Source organism: Fusarium odoratissimum (genome assembly GCF_000260195.1).
Source record: "Fusarium odoratissimum NRRL 54006 unplaced genomic scaffold supercont1.79, whole genome shotgun sequence".
NCBI classification, from domain to species: Eukaryota; Fungi; Ascomycota; class Sordariomycetes; order Hypocreales; family Nectriaceae; genus Fusarium; species Fusarium odoratissimum.
The window spans coordinates 15190-39237 of NW_022158795.1; the positions used below are offsets into that span (position 1 = coordinate 15190).

General features: G+C 48.0%; 5 protein-coding genes across 5 annotated transcripts; 1 reads left to right on the forward strand and 4 right to left on the reverse strand.

Annotated features, from left to right (window-relative positions):
- Window positions 1-767: 767 nt before the first annotated feature.
- On the reverse strand, window positions 768-4920 carry FOIG_16396 (uncharacterized protein; the record flags this gene model as incomplete). The annotated part of the gene is made up of 3 exons (XM_031217837.1): window positions 768-2312; window positions 2363-4711; window positions 4765-4920. 3 exons carry the CDS (start codon window positions 4918-4920, stop codon window positions 768-770), a joined length of 4050 nt encoding a protein of 1349 aa, XP_031052443.1.
- A 3917-nt stretch (window positions 4921-8837) lies between these two features.
- FOIG_16397 (uncharacterized protein) lies at window positions 8838-10384 on the reverse strand (the record flags this gene model as incomplete). The annotated part of the gene is made up of 9 exons (XM_031217838.1): window positions 8838-9135; window positions 9193-9223; window positions 9280-9347; window positions 9418-9535; window positions 9587-9608; window positions 9667-9890; window positions 9962-10091; window positions 10143-10273; window positions 10336-10384. The coding sequence occupies 9 exons, from the start codon at window positions 10382-10384 to the stop codon at window positions 8838-8840; spliced, it is 1071 nt and encodes a 356-aa protein (XP_031052444.1).
- A 2094-nt stretch (window positions 10385-12478) lies between these two features.
- On the reverse strand, window positions 12479-15573 carry FOIG_16398 (cutinase transcription factor 1 beta; the record flags this gene model as incomplete). The annotated part of the gene is made up of 5 exons (XM_031217839.1): window positions 12479-14059; window positions 14125-14636; window positions 14860-15068; window positions 15227-15255; window positions 15334-15573. The coding sequence occupies 5 exons, from the start codon at window positions 15571-15573 to the stop codon at window positions 12479-12481; spliced, it is 2571 nt and encodes an 856-aa protein (XP_031052445.1).
- Window positions 15574-19414: 3841 nt separating this feature from the next.
- Window positions 19415-20536, reverse strand: FOIG_16399 (uncharacterized protein; the record flags this gene model as incomplete). The annotated part of the gene is made up of 2 exons (XM_031217840.1): window positions 19415-20296; window positions 20348-20536. The coding sequence occupies 2 exons, from the start codon at window positions 20534-20536 to the stop codon at window positions 19415-19417; spliced, it is 1071 nt and encodes a 356-aa protein (XP_031052446.1).
- Window positions 20537-21112: 576 nt separating this feature from the next.
- On the forward strand, window positions 21113-22267 carry FOIG_16400 (uncharacterized protein; the record flags this gene model as incomplete). Its single annotated transcript, XM_031217841.1, has 1 exon — window positions 21113-22267. One exon carries the CDS (start codon window positions 21113-21115, stop codon window positions 22265-22267), a length of 1155 nt encoding a protein of 384 aa, XP_031052447.1.
- Window positions 22268-24048: the final 1781 nt, after the last annotated feature.

Below are 24048 nucleotides of genomic sequence, written 5' to 3' on the forward strand. Positions count from 1 at the left end.
GGAGTCGGCGAAAGAGTGGCCTTTGAAGTGGGTTGCAGGAAGAAGATTGGGGCCAGCTGAAGAGCAAGTAAGGCTCTCCAGCTGGGTTATGTGCAGCTAGGTTCAGGCTGCAATTAAGGCAGCTAACTATGATAATATTGACTTAATGAAGCTTTGCCTGCTGAGGGGTAATAAATGTTTAAATTATGTTAGACTTTGGAGATGCTTGGATATGCCTTTCGAGGCTGACTTGTAAACTTAAAAATATAAAATATCACATTCTAGATAACCTTTGTTCTAGTTAGCACTACTATTCCTGTATATAGAAACATATTAAATTAACTCTATACCCTGGTAATAATTAACTCTACTAGGGTTAAAGGAGGTTAGGAATAACTCTATTGAAGTTAATTTTAGACTATAGGACTGGGGTTACGGACTTATTTTAATAAGAATATCTGTCTTATGGACATGCACAAGGTATTGCCGCAGTTATTAAGACGGCATATCATGGAGCTCGCGGATCCCAAGGTTGAGTGGGCGATATCAAATCGTTGGTTCGTACAGCATCATGGTCTGGTTTGTGTCTTGAAGAAACGAGCAGAAGCCATGTGAGATGTATATCTTAGAAGTAAACTCCTTACAGAAAGCTATTTAAGCATAGGAATTTGAATGCTTTAATAAAGTATCAGACACAGGGATACTACTTTGTTGCACAGCCTTCAACTCTCAGGTACTTAAGATATAGTAGATTTATTCAATTCCTGGTCCGTGACTAATTGCCATGACTAGCTATGCCTACGCAAATAGACACACAGGCTGATACCTAACTTTATCAATATTGTAGCGAGTCGAAGGTCTATTTGACCTGCCTCAAATGTGTGTACACACTCCCCTGACGCTTCGATGTTCCAAATCTTGACAAGGAACGCGCACTGGGTTGCCAGCATCTTTCCTGATGGGGAAAAGATTATCGCATAGACAGAAGAATCGTGGCCCTCAAGGGTAAGCGAACTGTTGCCTGGACGTGCCATATCCACGATCTCGATAATGCCGTCTTCAGAGCCCGAGGCAAACCTCTGACCATCTGTAGAAAATGCCATGGCTTGTATGCGTTTGCCAATTTCATTCGTCTCGCTGCCATCTTTGATTGCCTTCGGATCCCATATTCCAATCTGGCCATTAGCTCCAACTCCCCCTACAGCGAGCCACTGTCGGTCGGCTGACCAGGCCATTGTCATGGGAAGACCGCTTCCAGCCCCTGTTGCAGTTCGCGGGTTTGCATATGCAACGGCTCCGGTAGTGGCATCAATTATGGCGAGCCGGAAGGGGTATTCAGTGCACGTTGCAACCTGTGTACCGTCATTTGAAATGGCTGAGGGCCTCTGCGGTGTTGGCAATGGTCTCTCAGCTGGATATTGGCCTGAGGGCGGGAGCCCGTACCCGTCTTCTCTCAGTAATTCTACCACTCGATTGGAGTCTGCCTCGGAGAATCTCCAAATTGAATGACCGTGCTCGCCAAAGGCGTGTCCCACCCATGTTCCTTCTGAAGAGAAAGCTGATGTTAAAAGTCGTTCCGGATGGATCTCAGGGTAGTTGGTCCATTCGCAGCCAACTATATCCCGGACGCCAGGTTGTTCTGAGCCAAGGAGGATACGCTGGCTGTCAGATGAAAAGGAAAACCGAATTTCCGGACCGATCGGAAGTTGTTGCTCAACTGTAATACTGTAAATGCAATCACCCGTTTTCGCATTCCGAATCTGAACCTTCGGCTCACAGGACCAAGAGGCGAGCCATTCGCCATCCGGGGAGAAAAGAAGACCAATAATAACAGTTCCTCGAGTATCGACTGTTTGACTCTTTATGAATTCCTTTGACTTGGTATCCCAAAATTCGATTGTGCAGTTTTCAGACGCTGACGCAAGGCAGGAACTGTCACTGGAAAATGCAACTGCATGCACCTCTACATAAGGGCTGTTTATAGTCTGTAGACAAACACCCGTCGCTACGTCCCAGATCCTGATTGTGTGATCATGAGAGGTCGATGCTAACCATTGGCCGTTACCAGAGAAGGCCATATTGGATACTGTAGATGTATGGCCTTCGAGCGTCTGAACACAAGGATCCCAGTCTTCCGAGATAGGTACATTAAGCCATGACGTCTCGAGAGTATGTTGTTTGAATGTCTGTCTTGCCAATGAAGCTCTAGGACTGAAGAAAAGCCCGGATGCATATGTTTGTAAGGGAAACTGTTCGATTGCACTTTTGAAATACAGGGCAAACCGATTGACGTCTCGCCGGACACTAATCAATTCGAGGTATTCTGTACCAAGCTGGGACTTCGTTAGAACAGGCACGCATGACATATAGAACAGGGACATACCACTAGATTCTGAAGCTTTTGAATTTCCAGCATTGCGATAGGTAACTTTCCAAGGAGCGAACAGGCCTCTAGCCAGTAGAGCACCGATATTTTGAGGAATTCGAGGGTGGCACACGCAATTTCGTCGTCGAATATCGAGATGTGATCGGCCCAGTAGCAACAGGCATACTTGACCGGGGACAGGGGATCCAAGGCATCCTTCCGGTCAATGTCAAGTACATCTGCACCCGGTTTCTTAAGATCATAAATGTCGTACTTGAGCGTCTTCTTCATCGTCTCCAACATTGCGATCAGCATAGTGTGATGACTACGTAGAATGCTTTCTGATAACTGGTCCTCCTTCTCAGCTTCCCAGATAAACTCCTTTGCAAACTGGTCTTCCAACAAGAAGTCCTTGGCGGATTGATGCATAAACGAGACTAAGTCTTCTGTGACAACCAGAAACCCTTTGCAACGCAAGACTTGTTTCTTCAGGGCATCAAGTCTATTCGAATGCTGGGAGAGGGACTGGGAACTTGACGACAGTTCTCCCAATGATATAGGACGGTGCACAAGGGTGGCAATGGCTAAGATGTCCCTGCATTGCGATGCATGGCGGGAATCTTTGACCTCCTGCATTATGCGCCTATAAAGGTCTTTCAGGCCAGATGGAAATCCCTTCAGTATATCGAGGATTTGCCAATCATCGATATCGTTATCCAGCAATTTCTGACAGGCTAAAGCCACCCAGAGAAAGGTACTGCCAGACTTTTCGGCAAAGATATTGTGAACCTCGGCGTCGAGTTTAGTCTCCTTAATTCTCTCGAGTTCTCCCACCTTATACTCAATAAAGGCATCAACAGCATTTTTGATTGATTCCTTGACTTCCTTGTTATCTTCGAGAGACACAATGACTCTTTGTGAGGCAATTGTTTTCTTCATAAAGGCGTCTTGAAATTCCACCCAGTTACGACTCGAGACAATCCACCTTACTTGAGATTTCTTATTACCGCAAAAGTCCACAATCAGGTCAAGGAGTTTTTTGTTGTCTTTGGTGCATTCGTCAAGGGCGTTGATTATGATAGTGGTACCCTCAGGGACCCGATTGCTGCTGTCTGATATCATTCTCCTGAAGATGGATGTCAGAATTTCCCAATTGTTTGGTCCGTTGAACGCCTGTTCCCCTGCGCTGTCAAATTCACTGCGTATATGGGAGACTAGAGCAGGATGCTGATGGGCAAGACTCCAGATTATCCCCCGAAGAACAGCTGTAGCATTGTTCTGATGATTCCTCGTGGCTTGGCAGAAGAAGCATGAAATTAAGCTCGGTGTCGTCTCATCAAGGCGATCAATGATGCCACATAGGAGCATTGTCTTGCCTTTCCCAGGGTCCCCTTTGATCCAAAGCAGTTTGTAATCAGGGTCTTGTTGCCAAGTCTGGAAACCCTCAGTAAGGAAGATCCAGGAATAGCAATGAGACAAAAGCCCACCCTTCTCTTCTTCAATCCTCTCCTTATCATAGAGTGGATTAGTTATATAGAGAGCCCGAAGACACAGTCTATTGCTTTCGTCCTCATTGAGCTTCTTTTGTTGCTCGGTCTGGCGATCGATAGCCTTCTCAATGCTTTTAACACCAATAATCAGAGTCTTGAGCCTGTCGCGGGATTCTGTCGTATTGTACTGCTGAGAATGCTTATCAAATTCTTTTTCCGAGGCCTCAATGTCCTTGAGCTTGCCACTCCAGTAGTCTATATTGACCACACTCTTCAGGAACGCAGTGGCCCGGTTCTTTTGAAAGTAGCACACACTCTCTATCAGGTAGCAAAGAAACTTCTGGTACAAGTCAAGTACAAGTGGCTGGAGCTCAAGTCGTAGTTTTGTCAATGCGGTCTCTTCAACGTCTTCCTTCGACTCCAAATTGTCTTCAAGGAGAAGTTCTGCGAGGTTCCAGTACCAATTGACACGAGAAAGAACGTGCTGGAGCCCCTCGCGATGGATGCCTGGCTGCTTCGCGGGGTTTGAAATGACTTCAAGGATGAAGCAAACGCCTACCCACGGGATTGCAGCTTGCGGAACGGCTGATACGGCTGGTTCAACTAAAGCTCTCACAGTGCCAAAGAGTTCCAGTCCATCGTTCACCTTCTCGTAGATCTTGGCTTCCTTTTCAGTCTTGGACAGGCCGATCTGGACGAGACGTTGCATGTGACGCCACCGCTCCTCATGGGAGCTCCCAAGTGAGACTGAATCGGTATCGGGGTTGTCTTTCTTGAGCTCGGACACGAGAATCTCTTCATATTGGGCGATGTACTTATTTTCACTCTCTCGGAGCTTATCGTAAGCCTCATTCCACAATTGCTCTTGAAGCTTGTTCTGTTTGCTTTCTTTTTTGATTCATTGACGGCAAGAGGTAGTTGGTTATCGACAGGAGGTGGTTGGGGATCTGTAATTGTGCCGGGAAGCTTGGATAAGCGTGGATTCCCGACTGGTAATGAAGCCGTGTTGGGCTCTTCTTTTACTTCGTTCCCTTCTTTCGCGTTGAAATATTTCTTAAGCCTCTCTAGGTAGTGCCGGCCACCCATATCGATTGATTTATGGAGTAATACTCAAAGTAGGTCGTTATCTGTTGAACGCCGGATCTCGGTCCATAGGAGGAGTGATAGTCTGAAACAAATAAAGTAGCAGGTCGATAGCTGTAAGGTCCGCAATCAGAGAGAGGGTTTGAGAAAGTGAATATTTGTTCCTCTATGATTGATTCCCTTGTTGTCTGAATCCCTTTTCATATTTGTCCCGTGTCCCAGCAGGCCCTAACTACGTAATAAGGCGGGGTAAGGCAGCCACGGACTAGTCACCCTTAAATGCGCCTCATAAAGCCACTTAGAAATTTCCATCCACTGTAGCTTGGGCAGCAGTGTCGGGAGCTTGTGTTGATCATTCTCACATGTTGTTTGCAGTAAGCTAGTCAAAGCGGCCAAAACTTTATCTCTCTGGCATTTACTAAGTCCAATCCGTGTCAAACTGTCATTGGTGTTGTTTAGGGCATCACCGCCTTTGTCCGACTAATGCAGCTGTGGCGTTCTTCTTGCATCGTCATTCGCTTTCATTCTGCAGCTATATTTCAGCTCTCCAAGCCCGTTCTTGATCTGCATGGTATCCATAGTGATCTACAGATGGCAAATGGATGAGCAAACCGGGTACAATCCTCGTCCGAACGCCTTCGGAGCGCTCACTCAGATTACGAAAGGCCCTGCGTGGGTCCGTCTGCGTCCGACGGACCCATATTACTAGCTAGGGCCGTGTGGTGGGATCGCCGAGCCACAGAAAGGAATTGTCAAGAAAATGAATTGGCCATCCGTGAGAAGGTACAGGTGTTCATGAGAAACAAAATCCTATCCTTCTCAGTAATTTGGTTATACAGACATATAAGTTACTAGGCTTAAGCATGGCTTTTCTAACCAGCTCTAAATGGTCGACAATGATGCTAGAGCACCAATTCCAATACTAGTGTTGGTCTTCTTTTAAAACTCAAGTTCTTGGCCGGATTCAAGTGATTATTTAAATACATGTGATATTCTCTGCAGATCATTGCATTGAGAGGAAAGTATCACAGTGGACTTTAATTTGAAAATCGAGGTTAAAGAACGCTTGTTCACTTGTGTTTTCATTCCTAAGCCTTTTGTAGGGTCAACCTTTCAGTCCACAATGGCAGGCTCAATGATTTCCATAACTCTGTCCTTCCGCCCGTGGTATGTTCAGGTTAGAGAAATAGTTTTTTTTTTAATATTTATAATCTTATTGTAAGTAGCCTCTAACTGGAACAATATACGGTTATGAGACCTTTTGCTTATTGACAAGATACACCCGACACTGAACATACTCAATGCCCAACAAAACATTGTGAAGTCCCAGATCATTCAACCACCACTCAACTGTCTTATCGTCCACCGTGTCCGCCTCCCTGATCCAGTCTTCTGTAACGGACCCAAAGAGCTGCGAGATAGAGGCCCATACGTTTTGAAAACGGCCGGGGACTCCAGAGAGTCGGGACATCAGTATGACTAAGAGGACAAGGATGAGATGAGTCACAATCACGACCAAACCGCTGATAAAGGCGCTCCAACCTAGCTATCGAGTAGCTTGGACTAAAGAGACTTGCATTGATGATCCGACCATGTCGAACATGATAATCCCATCAAAGCGTATAGAACATAACCTTATAAAGTAGGCCTGTAGGGCTATGGCTAGGCTTTTCGTGCACATGGCCACGTCGCTGAAAATCAAGAATTAGGCGCTATTCACCATACCAGCATATAACGGGTCCCAGTCGGCACTATAGATACCATCGTTAGTCTCCATGCTATCTCCAGTAACTAGAGAATTAGGTTGCTTACGCCGCAGAGGGGGTGCAAAGTGGAAGGTTCTGCGTTGTGCGATAGGTATTTCTGATGTCGTAGCGCCAAGCTGTTGCAGAACAGTCTTTGTATTACACTTAGCCGTCAGGGGGTCCCAAACTAACGAAGGCTCTGCGAGTCTTGGTGTGGTCCTCGTCGTATTGTTTTCCATTCGTTGTGCCTAGAACGAGGTCATGTACAGGGTAGCCTACAAGAGCACGGTGGTATTTAAGCTTAGGTCTGATACTGTGATAGACTCCCACACGCCGGTGTCATCCAGGTCCCCCACAGCTTCAAGCATTGTTCCATTGACAATTACATAAAACCCACCGAGTTCAGTTTTCAGTTCTGATTATAAAAGTAGATGGATTCCTTTGGTATGTGTCGGTATCCCTCAAACTCGATTAGCTCTTTATAGATTATCCTTACCTTGATCTGTTTCATCAGAGCTTCCGTGGCAGAATACAAGTAGCCAGTCAGGCTCTGAGTCGTTTCCACCTGCAGAGGCGGCAAAATTGCAGCCAAAGGAAATAATGAAATTCTTGTTCCCCCCTTCAGATTCTCGCTAGAGAAAACCTAACGGTTTCTGCTAGATGTCTGCTAGTCCTGCTACACGGTATCCATAATCACTTGAGAATGTGAAATTTGTGAGATTAGGGCACATGCAAACGACTCAGGTATCTACCACTGTGGCAAATCTGTGACAGTCTATTACTCGGCTTCGCTCCTCGTCATTATTGATTGGAAAAAATGCTCGCAAGACGTTCCCCATGTCGATTATGATGGACAGATTGCTAGGAGTGAATACTCCTTGGTGATCAGCTTTTAAGATTTCCCATTCTTAGGCAGATTTACAAGGAGGAGCAGGCATCTTTAGAAAGATTTAAGATTATAAAGATCGTTTCGGAAGGTTGCAGTGTAGAAGAGGATAAGAGATTATTTAAAGACAAATAGAATGGAAGAACGGAGTCTTATCCTGTATTTATATTCTTGCATCTGGGGACAATGTCGCGGAATTGTCAGGCCTATATTAGTCTGTCTTACTGCGCTAATACATATACAGGGATATAAGGATATAATTATTATAAATATAATAGATAATTAAAGTATACTAATTATAAGAATATTAACTTAATAAAGCATTGCTATTTGAGGAGTAGTAAATATTTAAATTATATTAAACATTAAAAATATTTAAATATACCTTTTAAGGCTAACTTATAAACTTAAAAAATAATAATATATTATTTTTAATAATCGTATTTATTCTTATTATTTATTTAAGGTTAAAGCTCAAGGATAATTTTAAGAAGCATATAGTTAAAGTTAGCTTAAGGTAAATTAGTAGTTTAATTATTCATACTTATAATTTAATATATATTATTTATATAATTAGCTTTTTAAGCTAATTAGCTTATATTAAAGTTGACCCTAACCCTACTTATTATTATACTTTAAATATAAACCAGATTAAGACTAATAATTAAGTGTAACGGTTGCACAAGCTGTTAAACCACAGGGCAAAAAATCAGGCCATAATCGCTATGCAAGCAATCATGGGTGTGCTACAGCTGCCTTATAGAAGCCTTACAGCGCTGTTACGGGCACGAATCGTAACATTAAGATATAAATATAAACTTATTTATAATTATAATATTAAATTCCCTAGGCTATCTATTTTTAATTTACTTTTAGCCTACTTTTTAGCGTATGTTTTATTCTATTTTAAGCCTATACCCAAGGCTAACCCTACCTGTTACGATTCGTGCCCGTAACAGCGCTGTAAGGCTTCTATAAGGTAGCTGTAGCACACCCATGATTGCTTACATAGCGATTATGGCCCGATCTTTTGCCCTGTGGTTTAACGGCTTGTGCAACCGTTACACTACCCCCAAAGACTTTCCCAAGCTGGGGTCATTCTATCTATAGGTATTCCTCGGGTTTTAGAAAGACAAATTCCTATCTTCCTATTGATCTCCGGAGAAAGGGGGGTAGGCGCATAGACGGAAAGTGTAGAATTTATTAAATTACAATTAACCCTTTGCACCGTAGCACGGCCAGGTTTATCAGGCTGGGAGACCCAACCGTCACATAGTAAACCTGCAAAATCAGACCCAGATATTGGGCCCCGTCTGGTCACTCGGAACCTTTCCGGTCTCCTCTTCCTCGTATTCAACAACGATATCCGTCTGGATTGTGATACCTTGTTCCTCTCTCGGCATAATATTCTCCTCGCTCGTTGTGTCTATTGCATTTACCATGATTCTTCTAAACGTATTCGAGTTCACTCGGTTGTTACGGTATTCATCCATCTCATACGTCGACGATTTCGTTTCATTCGAGTTTTGGAACAGCGGTCGGGTCATTGGAATTGAAGCCGCCGTGATGACCAGAGTGTTTTCCACGCTGCGCATCGAGGTCAGTGCATCGAAGACTTAAGTTAGAGCAATGGACGTTACTAACTGTAGCCAAATAAACAAGGCAGCCACGTTCCCTAGACAATGTGCCATTAAAAGTTATTCTCCTGCAGATGAGATTGATTGGGCTTACTGGTAAAATCTGACCTATATCCTAGAGACTGGAGGAGAATAGTTTTGATGACCGAAGCTACGAATGCGCTAAAATCTGAGTCAGTTGCAATTCTGTCGCAAAGTTCATATGTGCTCATATGGCATCAGAATCGCTCACAAAATGCTCAAGCCCATCAGCGCGACCAACCCGACCTTGGTGCTCAACTGCATGTGAAGACCCCAAAACATGTAAGCAGGGAGGAAGGTCAAGATAAGATCTGTCGCGGAGTTACAGGCTTCATTCTTCTATTAGTGCAAGCTTTGAGCTGCAGGGGAGGTATGCATACATCCTTGAAAATATCCAATATACTATACAGTGGTCAGCTTGTTTTGGCATGAAGAGATCACATCTGGATGGATGATTCACCTCTTGAGCCGAAGGGCTCCAGCACTTCCCAGGCACACCGGCGGGATCCCAAATTGTGTTGACATTTCTACATTGAGTGAAGATAGTCACACATGTGACAATGTTGATAGATGTCGTCTGTATCATCATGAATATGAGAAACCATTGCCGGCGCTGAGCGGTAATGGAAAGCTTGTATAGCAAAACCATGAATGACACTCTGCCAAAGGTCGAACTCGCAATACCTATTTATCAGAATTCATGAGCGACCGTTCCAACCAACAGGCTAGCAGCAGAGAGACAGTGGCATTCTCACCAAACGGCTGGTGGATATACTCCATTCTCGTCGCATCAACTCTCTCAGAGGGCGTAAGATAGAAGAAGTGTCTCCCAAAGCCCCGGCCGTAAGCTATCGTGAGGAATACGCAGGAAAGCACGCCGGACAGCTTCGCCTGTTAGATATCCCGGCGACAAAAGCGGCTTCACCTTGGACGTACCAACGCAAAAATCATTAGAGCGTCACCCCACTGTAATCGGCGGGTGACCTTTGCCTGAGCAAAAACCCTCAGACAAACGACGATGAAGGCAATGCCATATAACGCCCACGAGATATACAGGACCCGCCAGCCTGATATAGGTCAGCTAGAGAAGTAAACACTACACATCTCTTTTGAGGCGCATACTACTCACCGATGTTGTCATCAGGCCCATCAGGCTTTGGGATATCAGTTATTGTCATTTTGACCCGTGGCAAGAGACACGCACAAGCGCTTTAAAAGAGAAACAAAGGAGGTTGCAGAGCGACAGGGTCTGTTTTCTTTTTGATGTTGGGGGGGCGGCCAAGTTTCTTTATTCTCAACACTCGAGGGCAGCTCCCCGGTGGGGCCGGCAAAAACCCTGTACTGGGCGTTATGCTTTGATCTAATTACAACCACATCAGCGACGGTAAACGAGACATGCCAGCTGCCCATATTGCAATTCGTCCAGCGGCTGGGAATGGCTTTTGATGGCTTAACGCATCAGAAGTACCATTATCTATGGAGAGGTACCGTAGGACTGATGAGCAGTCATGAGACACCGTAGTCATGACGACGTGATCCGTGTGGAGTAAGTCTGTGATCCTACCAGGATGGCGCCGCTGCGGGACCAGAGGGTACGCCCCATTGCCCCGCGAAAACCCCAGCCCTTTCCAAGCCCTCGGGCCGCCTGGCCCACACAGTCACACCGCCCCGCATCCGCATGTGGTATTACGGGCTTAATGGCAATTAGAACACATTGCAAGTTGTTTCAGCTCCTGACGTATGATAGGCACCAGTGAACAGTCATCAACAGAGTGCATTGGTCATGTGATTCCAGGGGGTGCTGTGAGCCTGTGGCAGGTAGCTGGACCGCGATGGTTGGAGCCTAGCCCAGGGGCTTCCTCCTCTTTCGTTTGACATGTTTATCGCCCATGAATACAGTAGTCAAGAATAACACAAGAAGGCTATCTTTCCAAGTTTCTTAATTAACCTGCGAGTACAGCACACAGATAAATTAGTAAGGGATTTTCATATAAAAGTGTCTCAAGCTAGTACCTAATTGTCAGGGGTTAGGATCATCTTGACCGTATTGAACTCGTACCTGGTCCTAACCAACCGAGATCCCCCCTTCTCCCTGCTTATCCTTCTGTAGCTCCTTATGGAAGCCGCAGTTAGGGCGGGCGATGCCTGTGGCCTCGTGGCCATAGGTGTGAAGGCTGCGGAAAAGGTCTAAGGAAGGGAAGAGAAAAAATTATCCATAAAAACATGATATATCGCTTTTGGCAGCATATTTTCAAGGGCAATAACGACGTTCTGGGTCGAGTTCAAGGCGATATGCTTGGCTTCTATGGCAGGCTTCTTCCCTGCGGCCTTGGCTGCCCCTACCTCAGCCGCCTCCTTGCCCTGCCCGGCCTCGCGGTGCAATGGCTGCTAGAGGCGCGCTGGCCGCAAGCATGCACAGCCCACTGAACCACAGTCCACCACCAGCTCAAAGCTTGCGTGAAGCCATCGCAAACATCAGGAACCCACTCACTATAGCCATCCTAAGCGCCATGAACCCACGCAGTTTCAAAGCCCACGTAAATCGCGCGATTGAGCACAGTGGCAACCAATACCTCAGGCCGGCGATCAATTCAATTCTATCAATTTCGCCTTCGCGTGGCATTCGCTACGTTGACAGCTTACTCAGCGTTGGGGCCGTGGAGTTGAACGACCGCATTTCCAAATTGAATTGGTTGCGTTGAATTGAAGAGTTTGATCCGTGTATAACCCTAAGATCCACATCGATTACTCCCAGGCGTCTTGGCCGTCCTCCTTTGCCTCCCATATAATGTCATTCCAACCTCTCCTGATACATTAATTAATGTATTTACGGCGTTGATTAGGCCATTCCGCACCCGCGATCTTAGTGTTTGTGCCATCTCTGTCGTGCTAGCTTCCAGCCGAGTCCGCAGCGGTGAGACCATTTGTCAAGCAACACTAAACAAATGCTCGCGCGCGGCAGATATAGGCGGCACCGACGGTGAGTCAAGAGACATTCGCGACAGTTGAGACTAGTCTTTCCGTCTCTCCCACCAAGTTGGATGGGATCCGTGACAAGAGGGTCGTTCTTAGCGTCGGGGCCGACAGCAAGTGGTCATGTTCGTCATGGTCTGCATTCAGTGGATATTTGAACTTTCCAAAGAACATCTGCTTCCCAGAGACGAAGTCCTGTGGGCTCGGTGCCTTTCGAGCCCGCTCATTGCCTTTAAACGCTTGAATGGGGGTTCTTAATCCGGATTCGAATGAGGCGGTAGTGATTTGTATTCTTCGTTCTACAGTGTCCTCAACATTTTTTTGGCCCCGCTCAGCGCTTGCTCGCCCGACATGGTCGGCTGGTCAACTCCGCGTCCAAGCACGCCATCAATCAATATATCAACTTGATTGGCAACATCAAGAGGGGATTGAACCCACTGGTCAACGTCAGAGTTGGTTCCGGCCACGGCGTTCCAACTAAATTCGCCATATCCCTGCATGGAATCGAGATCCGTATTTCCGACGCCAAACTGTATCTCCTCCGAACCAACGCTGACAGTTGGCGTCAGTCCGGCAGCTGAAGAATATAGCTCAGGTTGAGGCTGTGAGTTGGTAGGAGGCTGTAGGGCGGCGGCATTGGCCAGCGTCGGCTGCGGTTGCGGCTCCTTGGGCTTCTCGTTGAAAAGAGACTCAGAGGCGGTCATCTCCGGAGTATTCTTGAGTGGCGGCGTCTGGGCGCTGAACTCGACCGGTACTGGCTTTATCATGGCTAATGTCGAAGGATTGAGGTTGGCATTAATGTCGACCGCTGTCTTGCGCAGGGCAGTGTCGAGGAAGCCTATTGCGTAGTCGGCCGCAGTGTATACCTCGCGAAGCTTCTCCATTACCTGCATGCACTGGCGGAAGCCTTCAGTGGCATGGTGGCATACCTGAGGAGCAGGGTTCTTCATCTCCAGCAGATGAATGATCATGGCCGGCATAATGACCGTAATACCGGTAGGAGGCAAGAACCGCTCTAGGCAGCACTGGTGAAGCTCCGAGGCCATTCGGGTGATATGCATCGTAGCGTCGCGCACTCGCAATTGGGCTATGCCCTGAACCTGGCTCGATATCGTGGGCGCCTGGAAAGGCGTGGAGGGCAGGAATTGAGGCCGATATAGTGCTGAAATAGTAGTGTAGTAAACCATGTGGAGTAGCGTGCGCTGCACAGCGATGGTAGTTCGTCCATCCTTAACATCCAAGGGTGTCAGGGTACGATTCTGGCAGCAGGTAGGCAGAGACTCAGCCCACGCCATAAGCTCAAGGTCCGTCTTATTAATACTCTCGACGTTATCTAGCTGCTTATTAGGAAATAGCATTATAGTGCTATTCGTTGTATTCTCGAGCTTTATGATATCCCTAGTGAGAACCGAGTACTGTGCCTTGAGCGTATGGCTGATACAGACGCAGAGCTGGGCTTTGGCAATACACATGATGGCCAGTTCTCGCTGCGTGTCGAGATTGCGGACTAGCGTGCAGCTGGCGGGGATGACGGTGTTGTCCTTGGGTAGGGCTTCGACTTCAAAGTCGCTCTCCTCGAGCATGGGGACGTCAAAATCTTCGTCCTTAATTCGTGAGGGTTGGCGCATTCCCAGTGCAATAAGACGGTCTCGCATACAGCACGACCACCAAATTCGCTTCCGCAGCTTCTGTTTAGCTGGGGTCATGCTGGTTAATCCGGGGTTTCGGTGGAGGCCGATGGTGTAGGCCAGCGAGATGGCCACGCCCATCCAGTGCCAAGTGTCTTTCTGGTCATCAGGGGTTTCGTACCAGTATGTCATCAAAAGGAGAGCCTGGATGAGGATAAGGCGGTCTGACTCGTAATCGAAATCGTAAAGCAACTATTGGCAAATGAGTCCAAGCCCCTAAGAGTTCCAATCGTCAATTCCACGTTAGTGTCACTTACCCTAGTCTTCTGGAAGAAAGACTTGCAAGCGGCTTTCCGCGTCGTATAACCGCCTTCACGCAGGTACTTCATGTCGATAAAAGCAGACGCCGCAAACATAACTGCCTGGTAGAGAAAAAGGCTTATTTGTCCATTCTGGCCATCGCCAGTGTTAATGATGCTGAGAAAGTTGTTCAGGTCCATAAGCGGCATATATGGGTGGACATATTCGATGTAAGCCTGCAGTAGGGCATTCTGAAGCGGGAGAATAGGCATAGACAAGGCGCCCTTGATTTGCAGGTAGTTGACATCCTCTGCTGCAATCTTGGTAGGGAGAGGGCGCAGGAAAGCAGGAAGCTGGGCGGAGGTGGATTCTTGCTCCCTAAGCGAGCTGAGAGACTGGGAGGTGCGGAGATTATCGAGGACCGAAGGGCTGGTCATGAGATTGGACCAGAGTGAGCCCTGGGCATTGCTATCAGAGGAATGCAGCTTATTGTGCAGAGTAACTTCGTGGCGATAGCCAGAGGGTTGGTCTAGCATCACAAGGTCAACTAGGGAGTCTTGGGCCAGACGTATCAAAATTCATGCGATCGATTGTGGAGGTCAGATCGTCGGAGGAAAAGCGGACTATGAGTGGCTGAAAATGCGGAAAACAGGGCATTCTCCAAAACTATCGACACAAGCCAATTAGAGGCTTCAAAGGTGTACGTGCGACCAAAAATCAGGGTCGAGCTTGAAGGCGCTCAGTAAACTTACAATTCACGTGAGGAACATGGTTCTCGAGTCCGGAGTTGCTCAGAAAACTGCCCGGACTGTCAATGCTGTTCGTAGAAATTGCAGAGCCGTTGCTGAGACGCCGAAGGTCGGCTGTGTTCATGATGGGGTTGCAGAACGCAGTCTGGCAGCGCAGCTGGGCTTCGGTGGGGAGGAGATGGTCCCCGATGCTGGCGGTAAGAAGATACTTCCTGCAGGACGCGTTAACAATCCAATGCAGATTCAACCCTCATGTCGCATTGCATGACGCTACCCGAAGGAGCCGCTCCAATGAACCGGAAGCCGGCTACGAGACCCGGGATGGATCCGATGATACACGATGACCAGAGGAGTTTGCAATTCCACTCACCTTCGCCGGCGGCTCTCTTGGACAACGCACTGCTCAAAAGTCAGTCACTGCTACGAGATTTGAACTGGATCAATGGTTTCAATGGCTCGGAGTCGTCGTTCTCATACCTCGACTTTGTCCCAACGACAGTTTCCGCAGGGAGTTCCCTCGATCACGTCGCACCGGACTTTTCGTGCGCGGCAGGCCACGCAGGCACGAGCAGCGCGTCGCTTGATGGCCTTTTGCGGTTGCTCTGAGTTGTTGGAGGGTGAGGCTCGCTTCTTGTTGTTCTTGCCGGTGACGGTCCTTACTGAGGTAGACGCAGGCGACGGCGAGGCAGCCGAGCCTTCTGATGCTTCCGTGGCCATGATGGCGGTGGTAATCGTAGTCAATTGGGATAAACAAGGCGACTTTCAATGTGGTCCTAATGTCGCGGGAATTGGTGAGGACAGAAAGCAACGTTATTTGTCGTAGGCCGTGCGTCGTCTTTTGAGTGGTAAATAAGATTTGGAATGTGCGATGGCCGAATACTGTTATGCTGAGTGTCCTGACTTTGAATATACCCTAGTACGGCGAACTTGAGACTGATGGAGTGAATCCGAAAGGAGACGGCAAGAGTCAGCCTGGATCATTGAAGCATCCGACGGAGCGGACGTTAACGCAAGGGCGGTAGAGTAGAGACTGGAGATTTGCGATGAATGAGTCGTCGAGCAGGCAGTCGTTGCTGTCGTCGATATACAATTGCCTAAGTTGTCGTCGTAAGACAGCGTCTTGGTTGTGTTGTTCTATGGTGGCTACAGTGAAGAGTTGAGAGTAAGAGCAAGACACAGAGAGTAGATACAGGAGGGAAACTAATGGACAAGGACAGAATGAGGCTCAGCGGCCGGCCACGATCCTTGGGATATGGTCAGAGGAAGTGCCCAAGCCCCCGCCGAGGAAGACTTGAAGTTCAGTCACAGTTGGAGAGTGAGCGACCACGGAACACGGAACGAGAGAGTTCGAAGCCAAAGGGATGGATGGTAATCATACAGTGTCACCGAGGGCGGGTTAGTCGCCGTGTCTGCCACCAAGCACCAAGCGGCCAGCCATCATGTCCAATCCCTTCCATGCCGATCTCGAGCATTTAGCAATCCCGCCCGCTCCGTTGCCAAGCCCCGCAAAAATGGCCTCCAGTCCCCACCGAGCTCTACTTGAGCCTACCCCATGCCCTATGCCGTGACAGAGCGCGCGAAAATCTATCAACTCTCCTCTGTAAAAATTCTGTTCCCCGCAGTTTGCTAGTGGAGGGGCATTTATCAGACCACCCGACCACGCCTTTGCCATTGAGGCCCCATTGGGGCCTGAACAGACTTGGAAGTAAATTAAGTTGAGTGTAATGCAGACGAGCTGACTTGATTATGAGAAGGGGTCGGGCTTGTGTGAGTCAATCGGTATACTTGACTTCATCCATGAGTCGACGTCCCCGCTGCTGCAAAGACGATACTTGTTGCAGGGTACACATGCTGCAAATCAGCATTCTGCGGGCCCACCCGTCTGAAGAAATGCCCCGCAACGTTCAGGCCTGACTTCGCAGCCAGCGAGGATAATATCCCCGCCGAGGATCGACATAAGTTCGTCCTGAAATAAGTTTGGCCGCAATAACGAGACTTCTACCATAACCGCCCTGGACTCTCAGAGTGTCGATAAATGAGTAAGGAGGTAGGCGTATGTAAGGTGGCCATGTATGCCTAGGCTGCCTTGCGATGAAGGCCAAAGGGGGAAGAATCACATGAACGGTAAGTCTGGCTAGCAATTATCTCTAAATGAGATACACTCGGATGACCAGTGTAGAGTAACATCAAAATGTGGTGCTGTATTCTACGCATCTTGAAGCAATCTTGCTATGAGAACATGTATCAGTACGTGCTAGACAGATACGGCCGACATGACTCTTCTTGTGTTAACTCGGCCGCTTGGATAGCCCTCACCAATAAGTTATGTCGCTGTACACGCAGTAACCAATACTCCAAACTGTTACAGTCTGCCAATCATGCTGGCGGACGGACATCCGCCTGCTATACTCAGGTTGACTTATAATGGAAGCTACAAAGTTGCCAAATCCCGAATGTCCTGCAGAGGACGCTAGCCTTATGCTATCAGTACCTGGTTGAATGCACTCGTGGCCAGAGTATGGGAAGGAGAGCGTATTGTTCATCCCGACCGAAATAGCCAGGAAAGGCTCGACGCATCACTTGTGGAAACTGTATAGGTGAGTCACTTACGGATGTAGCCTTCGGATATTGAGGACAAACAATATACCCGAACCGTGCTCACGAAGTAAACCCTTGAAAGACGAGAAATTAGTCATAGGGGATTCTGGATCTCGAACTTGCCGCTGATTCTCTCTACTTACGAAGCGCCTAATGTCAGAATCACAAACACGCCCGATCTTCTCTCTGACGGAGATTTTCAGTTTGCGAAGGAACGGCAAAGGCGTAGTAGTCGCAATATCAGTTGCGAGGCCTAATGCTGCTTGGAGGAAGTAAAATATCGGCATATAAAGACACTGAGCTTCTTCCCTGACCGAAAAGGTCCAGGTAACCTGTACGGGTAAGTAGCCAAAAATAATCATGAATAGAGAGGCAAGTTAATAAATCATGATCACGGTGAAAATGGCCCCAAAGATAAGGATGAGGCGGCGGGAAATAAAGATACGCAGGTAGAAATGTAACACACTGCCTTTCACCATCGCGGTGGCGACGGTGTAGCTGAGGTAGGCAATGAACTGATTCTACAATCTGATCAGTACAATAGGTATAGCAGGCAACGTGATCGTTATTTTTTAGAAATGGGGAAAATATTCGGGGGCCAAGCGAACGTTCCACAGGTCCTTTCCTAGTCCGCCGTTGGCCACTGCAATTGAGTATGGATTAGAGCATGGGCCATATTTCGATCGAGGGGAAAGGCAGTGCCGTTAAGTACTATTCAAGATGAATGTTATTGTCACAATGTTGAGTATCTGAAGACTCTCCTATTGATAAACCGGGGCTGGTAATCGGCCTATGCCGTCAAGCTGGCTTTTTGATAGCATACATAGTCAACTATCATAAAGTCTAAAGAATTAGAAAGTGAATTTTGGCCCCCTAGCAAGAAGGAGAGTCATATAGGTGGTCTCAAACTTACAGTCATCCTTATGTCACTGTCATCGCAGTCGTGTAAAATGTCTTTAATTAGATTCGGATTATGTCAGTTTTCCAATTGAGTACCGAGAGCAAAATGAAATATACAGGCAATGACGGGGTGCAGCCTTGGAAGGTAAAGTTGAGCATCGCGAGTTTTAGAGGCTACCTGTGAGGGGCTAGCTAGACAACCGTGGCGCCAAACTTATACGATGACCTTCTGGCGACCAGTAGCAATGCAATTACGATTCAGCACGTCCAGTTGTCCATATATCAATTTGATTTGCCTTCAATGAATTATAAAACAAACAATGATTCCACATCCTATCTGTCGCCTTCTAAGGATTCCGAGCCTCTCCGCGTACTATGATATCTCTCCTCCATCTTTTCTATCTCTGCATAGTAGACCAAGCTATTTTCAGGTCGGACAAGTGTCGAATGGGATTCTGTGCCCTATTGAAAAAGGAGGGTGGGGAATGGCGAAAAGCAACTGAAATGCCCGCCGCCTCGTGGCTAATCCCCACAATAAGCACAGCACCAGTACATCGTGTGCAGCGGGACTGGTGCCGTCGTTTGCGGGGCAGAAGTGCCACACGCTACGGACTCCTTGCTCTAATACCCAATCCCGCAAGATTGTAGTTCAAACTTTGCGTAGGGTTATGACGTAATTGAGACGCTGTGATGTGGCGTAGTTCTGGTGAAGGGGCCTACGTCGCGAGCTGCGCTCAGGGAAAAACCATGCTTCTGGCAGACAGAAAGTTGTATTCGACCAAAAGCCGTCTTAAACTACCTAAATTGTAACATGGCGGAGCTAAAAATATGCATAGGCCAGACTTTCGAGATTACATCATAATATTAACGACAGTAACTGAGATATGTCTCCGAATGGCGCTTAGGCTAAGCGGTACCAAATCGATACATAGAGTTTGAATATATCCTCCTCAAGGACTAAGAGCAGCCCTGAAATCTGCGGTGGCTCTAGTTTGCAGGCCCCCGAGCTTCTCTAATAGCTTTGGGGGCGCTAGCAAGTTTCTATCTACCCTCTTTTATGCTAGGTTCTTATGAGCTTCATAGCATTTCCGTTATAGATAGCCTTCTGGGAAGAGCGACGCTTGAATACGCGAGGCAGCTCTTGATTCATTACCTCAGCTAGTCCGAGAACACCAGCTTCAGGTGTGTATGGGTAATCGCTGCCGTAAAGAATACGGCTTGCATCAACGTATGGCAGCAAACCCTGAATCTGGTCCGGAAATACAAAGCCCGCCAGGTCGAAGAAAAATTGGGTCTGGAACGCCTTCTTGACAGACTGGATGCTTATCTGAACTGGAAGGCCGAGGATCGATGTGGCGAATTGCGTGAAGCGGGCCACAAGCGGAGGGACCGCGCCTCCAGCATGAGATAAGATAATGGTGACGTTGGGTGATTTGTCGATAGTTCCTGAGACAAACATATTGACGACGGCCCGGGCGGTATCAAAGAAGAACTCGAACATAGGATTTGGGTATTGAGTCAACGGGGCAACTGTCTCGATAACGTTGCCACGTCGTAAACAAGGGCTGGTTGGGTGAATAAACATGGTGGCGTTCCTATTATTCAATACCTCAAAGATAGGGTCGAGAATTTTGTCACCGAGATACACGCCATGCGCGTTGGTCAAGACGGCCACGCCGTCTGCGTTTAACGTGTCGAGCGCGTACTCAATTTCAGCAAGGCTCCCCTCGACGTCAGGTAGAGGCAATGAAGCCCAAAAGCCGAACTTGTCTGGATGTCGACGCTTGAGGTCGGCCGCAAACTCATTGCATCGCCTTGTGATATTGCGGGCGAGGGCATCATCACCAGGGACAAGATGTGTGCCGGGAGAGGTAATGCTAAGAATGGACTTGGTGATGTTTGCCTGGCGCATCATTGCCAAGTGAGCCTCCTCTGTCCATTGCTTTATGATTTGTTAGCAGCTGATGACGGAGTTTACGTGTGCTGAACTTACAGGGATCGCAGGCATGCCATCAGGCATGCCGAATCCATATTTTATTGACTCCTCCCTCCAAAACGGGGGCACAAAGTGGGAGTGTGTGTCAATGCGGTCGAAGCCGTGCTTGCCCACCTGTGACAGATGTACCGCCCAAACAAACGGGACCTGCCACAGCAACAAATTGATAACGACAAACAAAAGCATAGTGAAGCCTGTTTCGGATGGTGAATAGGTTGTTGCAACAGCTGCATTGGGATGTACTGGTAATTATAGTGCTTGTAATAAACCAAACACAGCCGGGCCTGGCTAGAGTTGCTATTATTCGTTCTTTCAGCGGAGACGTGGGGCTTAATGAGGGGCGGCGGGGAACTGATTAGGGAGCCAGCGGAGACTCTGCGGCAAGCCGCATCGCTGAGAGCGATCTTGTAACTATGCTTGGGCAGTTAGAGCAGAAAGCAGATGAAATGAGGCAGTTAGACTCCACTGCAAGTCAGAACGACAACCCCACTCCTATGAACGCCTGGAGACTACGTGGTGTACCCCAGACGCCGCAGCCGCATGATGGTGTCCACTTCCCCACAAACCCCACGAAAACCAGCTTATGGGAATCCGACGAAGAAAGACCAAAGGAACCGAGCCGATCAACGGCCGTTCTCCTACGGGCTGTGTTTGCGAACATAAAGCCTGGGAGAATATTCAAGATGCAGGGTAGCCCTCTTCTCTCCTTGACACCATAGTTCTGTCTCATGAAGCAGCAACTTATATTTCCCAATATTCAAAATGATGTTTGTGGTCACTAGCACTATCGTCTTCTGCTTCCTCTTCTCGGTGACAACAGCATGTGGGATGCCGCGAGATTTGCGCCGCGCACCACGCAAGACGGCTATCACCAATGTCCACGTATTTGACGGCAATGGCTTTGGCCCACTGTCTACAGTGGTCATCTCCGGCAACGTCATCTCGAATGCCAATTCCTTTGGAGCAGATGTCGTGGACGGCGGCGGCGGTTATTTGCTCCCCGGCTTCATCGACACCCACTGCCATGTCACATCTTGTTCTTATCTCGACACCATGCTAAAGTATGGCATCACCACTGCCCTGGACATGGGAACCTTCCCCTACTCGACGCTCGCGGCATGTAAGATGTCGGGTAAAACCGACGTTCGTGGAACTGGCGCAGCCGGTACCGTAGACGGCACTGCCCTCAGCAGGGCTCCAGGATTTCCCCCAGAGTCTTTCATCGACAGTCCCGAGGCTGCTCGCAAGTTCGTTGACGCCCGCGTCGCAGAGGGCGCGGACTACATCAAACTCTTTCTCGATCCCTTGGGTCCTGACCTGGAATCCCTCATCGCAGCCGTGGAAGCTGCGCATCAGAAGGGGAAACTAGTCATCTCGCACGCAACAAGCCAAGCGCTTTGGACCACCGCAGAGGAGGCTGGCGTTGATATTCCGTGCCACACTCCTCTGGACAAGCCCATAGACGCTGCATTTATCGACCAATATCGGGACACACTGAGTCACGTCGTTCCAACTCTCATTATGATGCAGTCTATTGTCAACAATACCGGAGCCCCGGCTCAGGCCTATACCGCTGCGGCTGAAGGCAGCGTCACCAACCTGCACAAGGCCGGTGTCACCATTCTGGCTGGCAGCGATGCCAATACTGCGCCATTCGTGCCTGCAAATCCACCATTCGGAGATTCTCTACACGATGAGCTGGAACTTTTGGTCAGGGCGGGCCTCTCTCCCGCAGACGCACTTAGGGGCGCCACATCTCTTGCTGCGTCCTCCTTCGGTTTTCACGATCGAGGACAAATAAAAATGGGCTATCGGGCCGACCTAGTCCTTCTCGGCGCCGACCCCACCACCAATATTCAGAATTCGAGGTCCATTAAGAAGGTGTGGGCTGCCGGTGTGCAGTTAAACTTGTCGTGAGGAGAGATCTGTTCTTTTCGGCATGTCCGGGTATCCTGTTCAGGAGCATTGGTGTTAGCCAGGCTGTTACACTCTCGGTCAGGAGACTCTGTGTAAACCTCCGCATTCCCACCTGCTTTGTAAAAGGATGAATACCGGAAGGTGGTGGACCATTGTCAGAATGGCGGCTGGGAAATGTTGGATACGCAAGTAGGGTTGATGTCTAATTAAAATAGGGTTAATTTTTACGCTTGAGGATCAACCTAGTCCCCAGGAGCTCGTCCTTCTTCTTCTGTCTCTGTTCTATCCTTTTAGGTATTTTCCTCACTACCCTGTAGCAATACATCCAGGGACCCACAAAATGTACGTTTCTTTTATCTAGGTGCTATCATTAATCCAAAAGGAAAGGGCTCTACTTTCCTTAATTATGATACTATTCTTATATCTAGAAAAAGAGTTGGAATTTATACCAACCCCTCCTTGACAGACTGGTAAAAGAATCAAGTCGACAATCAATAACATCACAACCTTCTGCTCCACATCTTCCGCCTTATGTCATCACGAACCTTGCCGTCACAAAATGCCCCCCCACCGCCTATTTGAGCCAATTTTAACATTTCAAAGCTACCATTCACTTGATCATGCCTTATTCCACGGAATCCGATAATCGAACTGCTATCTTGGATGTGTGAGTTGGCCTTGCTCGGGTTGAAGATGTCATAGCACATGAGGTTCCTAAGTAAACTTTAGCCGGCCGACTTCGCGGCGCCAACACGCGTTCCAACGGCAAAGAGCCCTTCACGTGTACACATTAGAATAACATCTCAGAGACTTATCTTAACCCAAGCTGCCCTGGGCCTGGCGCGGACGTATTCACAGCTACGAGATTTTGCTAGCCGAGACTCAACCATTTGGAAAACCCTGGATTGGGGGCTTTTTTCATCATAACCCAGAAATCAAGTCCATGAGAGGCACGGCAATGGATAAAAGTCGGATCAATAGAGCTATAGCTCAGCAGGTCAAGTACTTCCTCAGCCTAGAGAGTCTCGACCTTCAGATACACCACGTTGGCTGCCGCAGAGAGAGAAATAGCACGCCGGCGGCAGAGCCAAGTTCCTTTTCATCGCGATGTATGAAAAGTGGTCGGTTGTAAGGTGGCCTGATTTAATGGATGTCTCTTTCGGAAATGCGGTTCATAGTCTGCACCATGATCTACTCTAGAGAGGTGCATCCTCTTATTCATGGTTCAGATGCGTATCTTTGTTTCGATCCGAGGGCTGCCAATGACTCTGGGTCACCTTATGGAAGGATATCTTGACTGGTTGGAAAAGTTCATGGGACGGGACGTGTCTCCTGGTTCATACAAGTCTGTTCATGCGAGAATTATTACATTGTGTTCAAACACCGTGTTCCTAGCACCGCCAGATGGTATAATCTTTAACATGCCGACCCCAGCGGGATGCAGGAGGGGTAATGATTAAGGCGTCTGATCAGGAGACAATCTATTACCGTTAATCTTTCTACTTAGCTATTTGAAATCTCCCTTGTCTACGTTTGCCAATGTGTTGGATGAGCTCCATGAATCCCACAACCCCTCTTGAGCGCACACGCAGGCGAATAAGATAGACTAAAATGAATGTACCTTTGACTTCCGGGTCAAGCGCCTGCAGCTCTTCCCGAAGAAGATCAACGCGACCATCCCAACCAATGTGATACCAGCTGTCATTGCCATCAAAAGCATGACTGGCGGTACAAAGCCGTCGGTGGTAGCCCAGTCATTCACAAAGTACGTCATCCCAAAC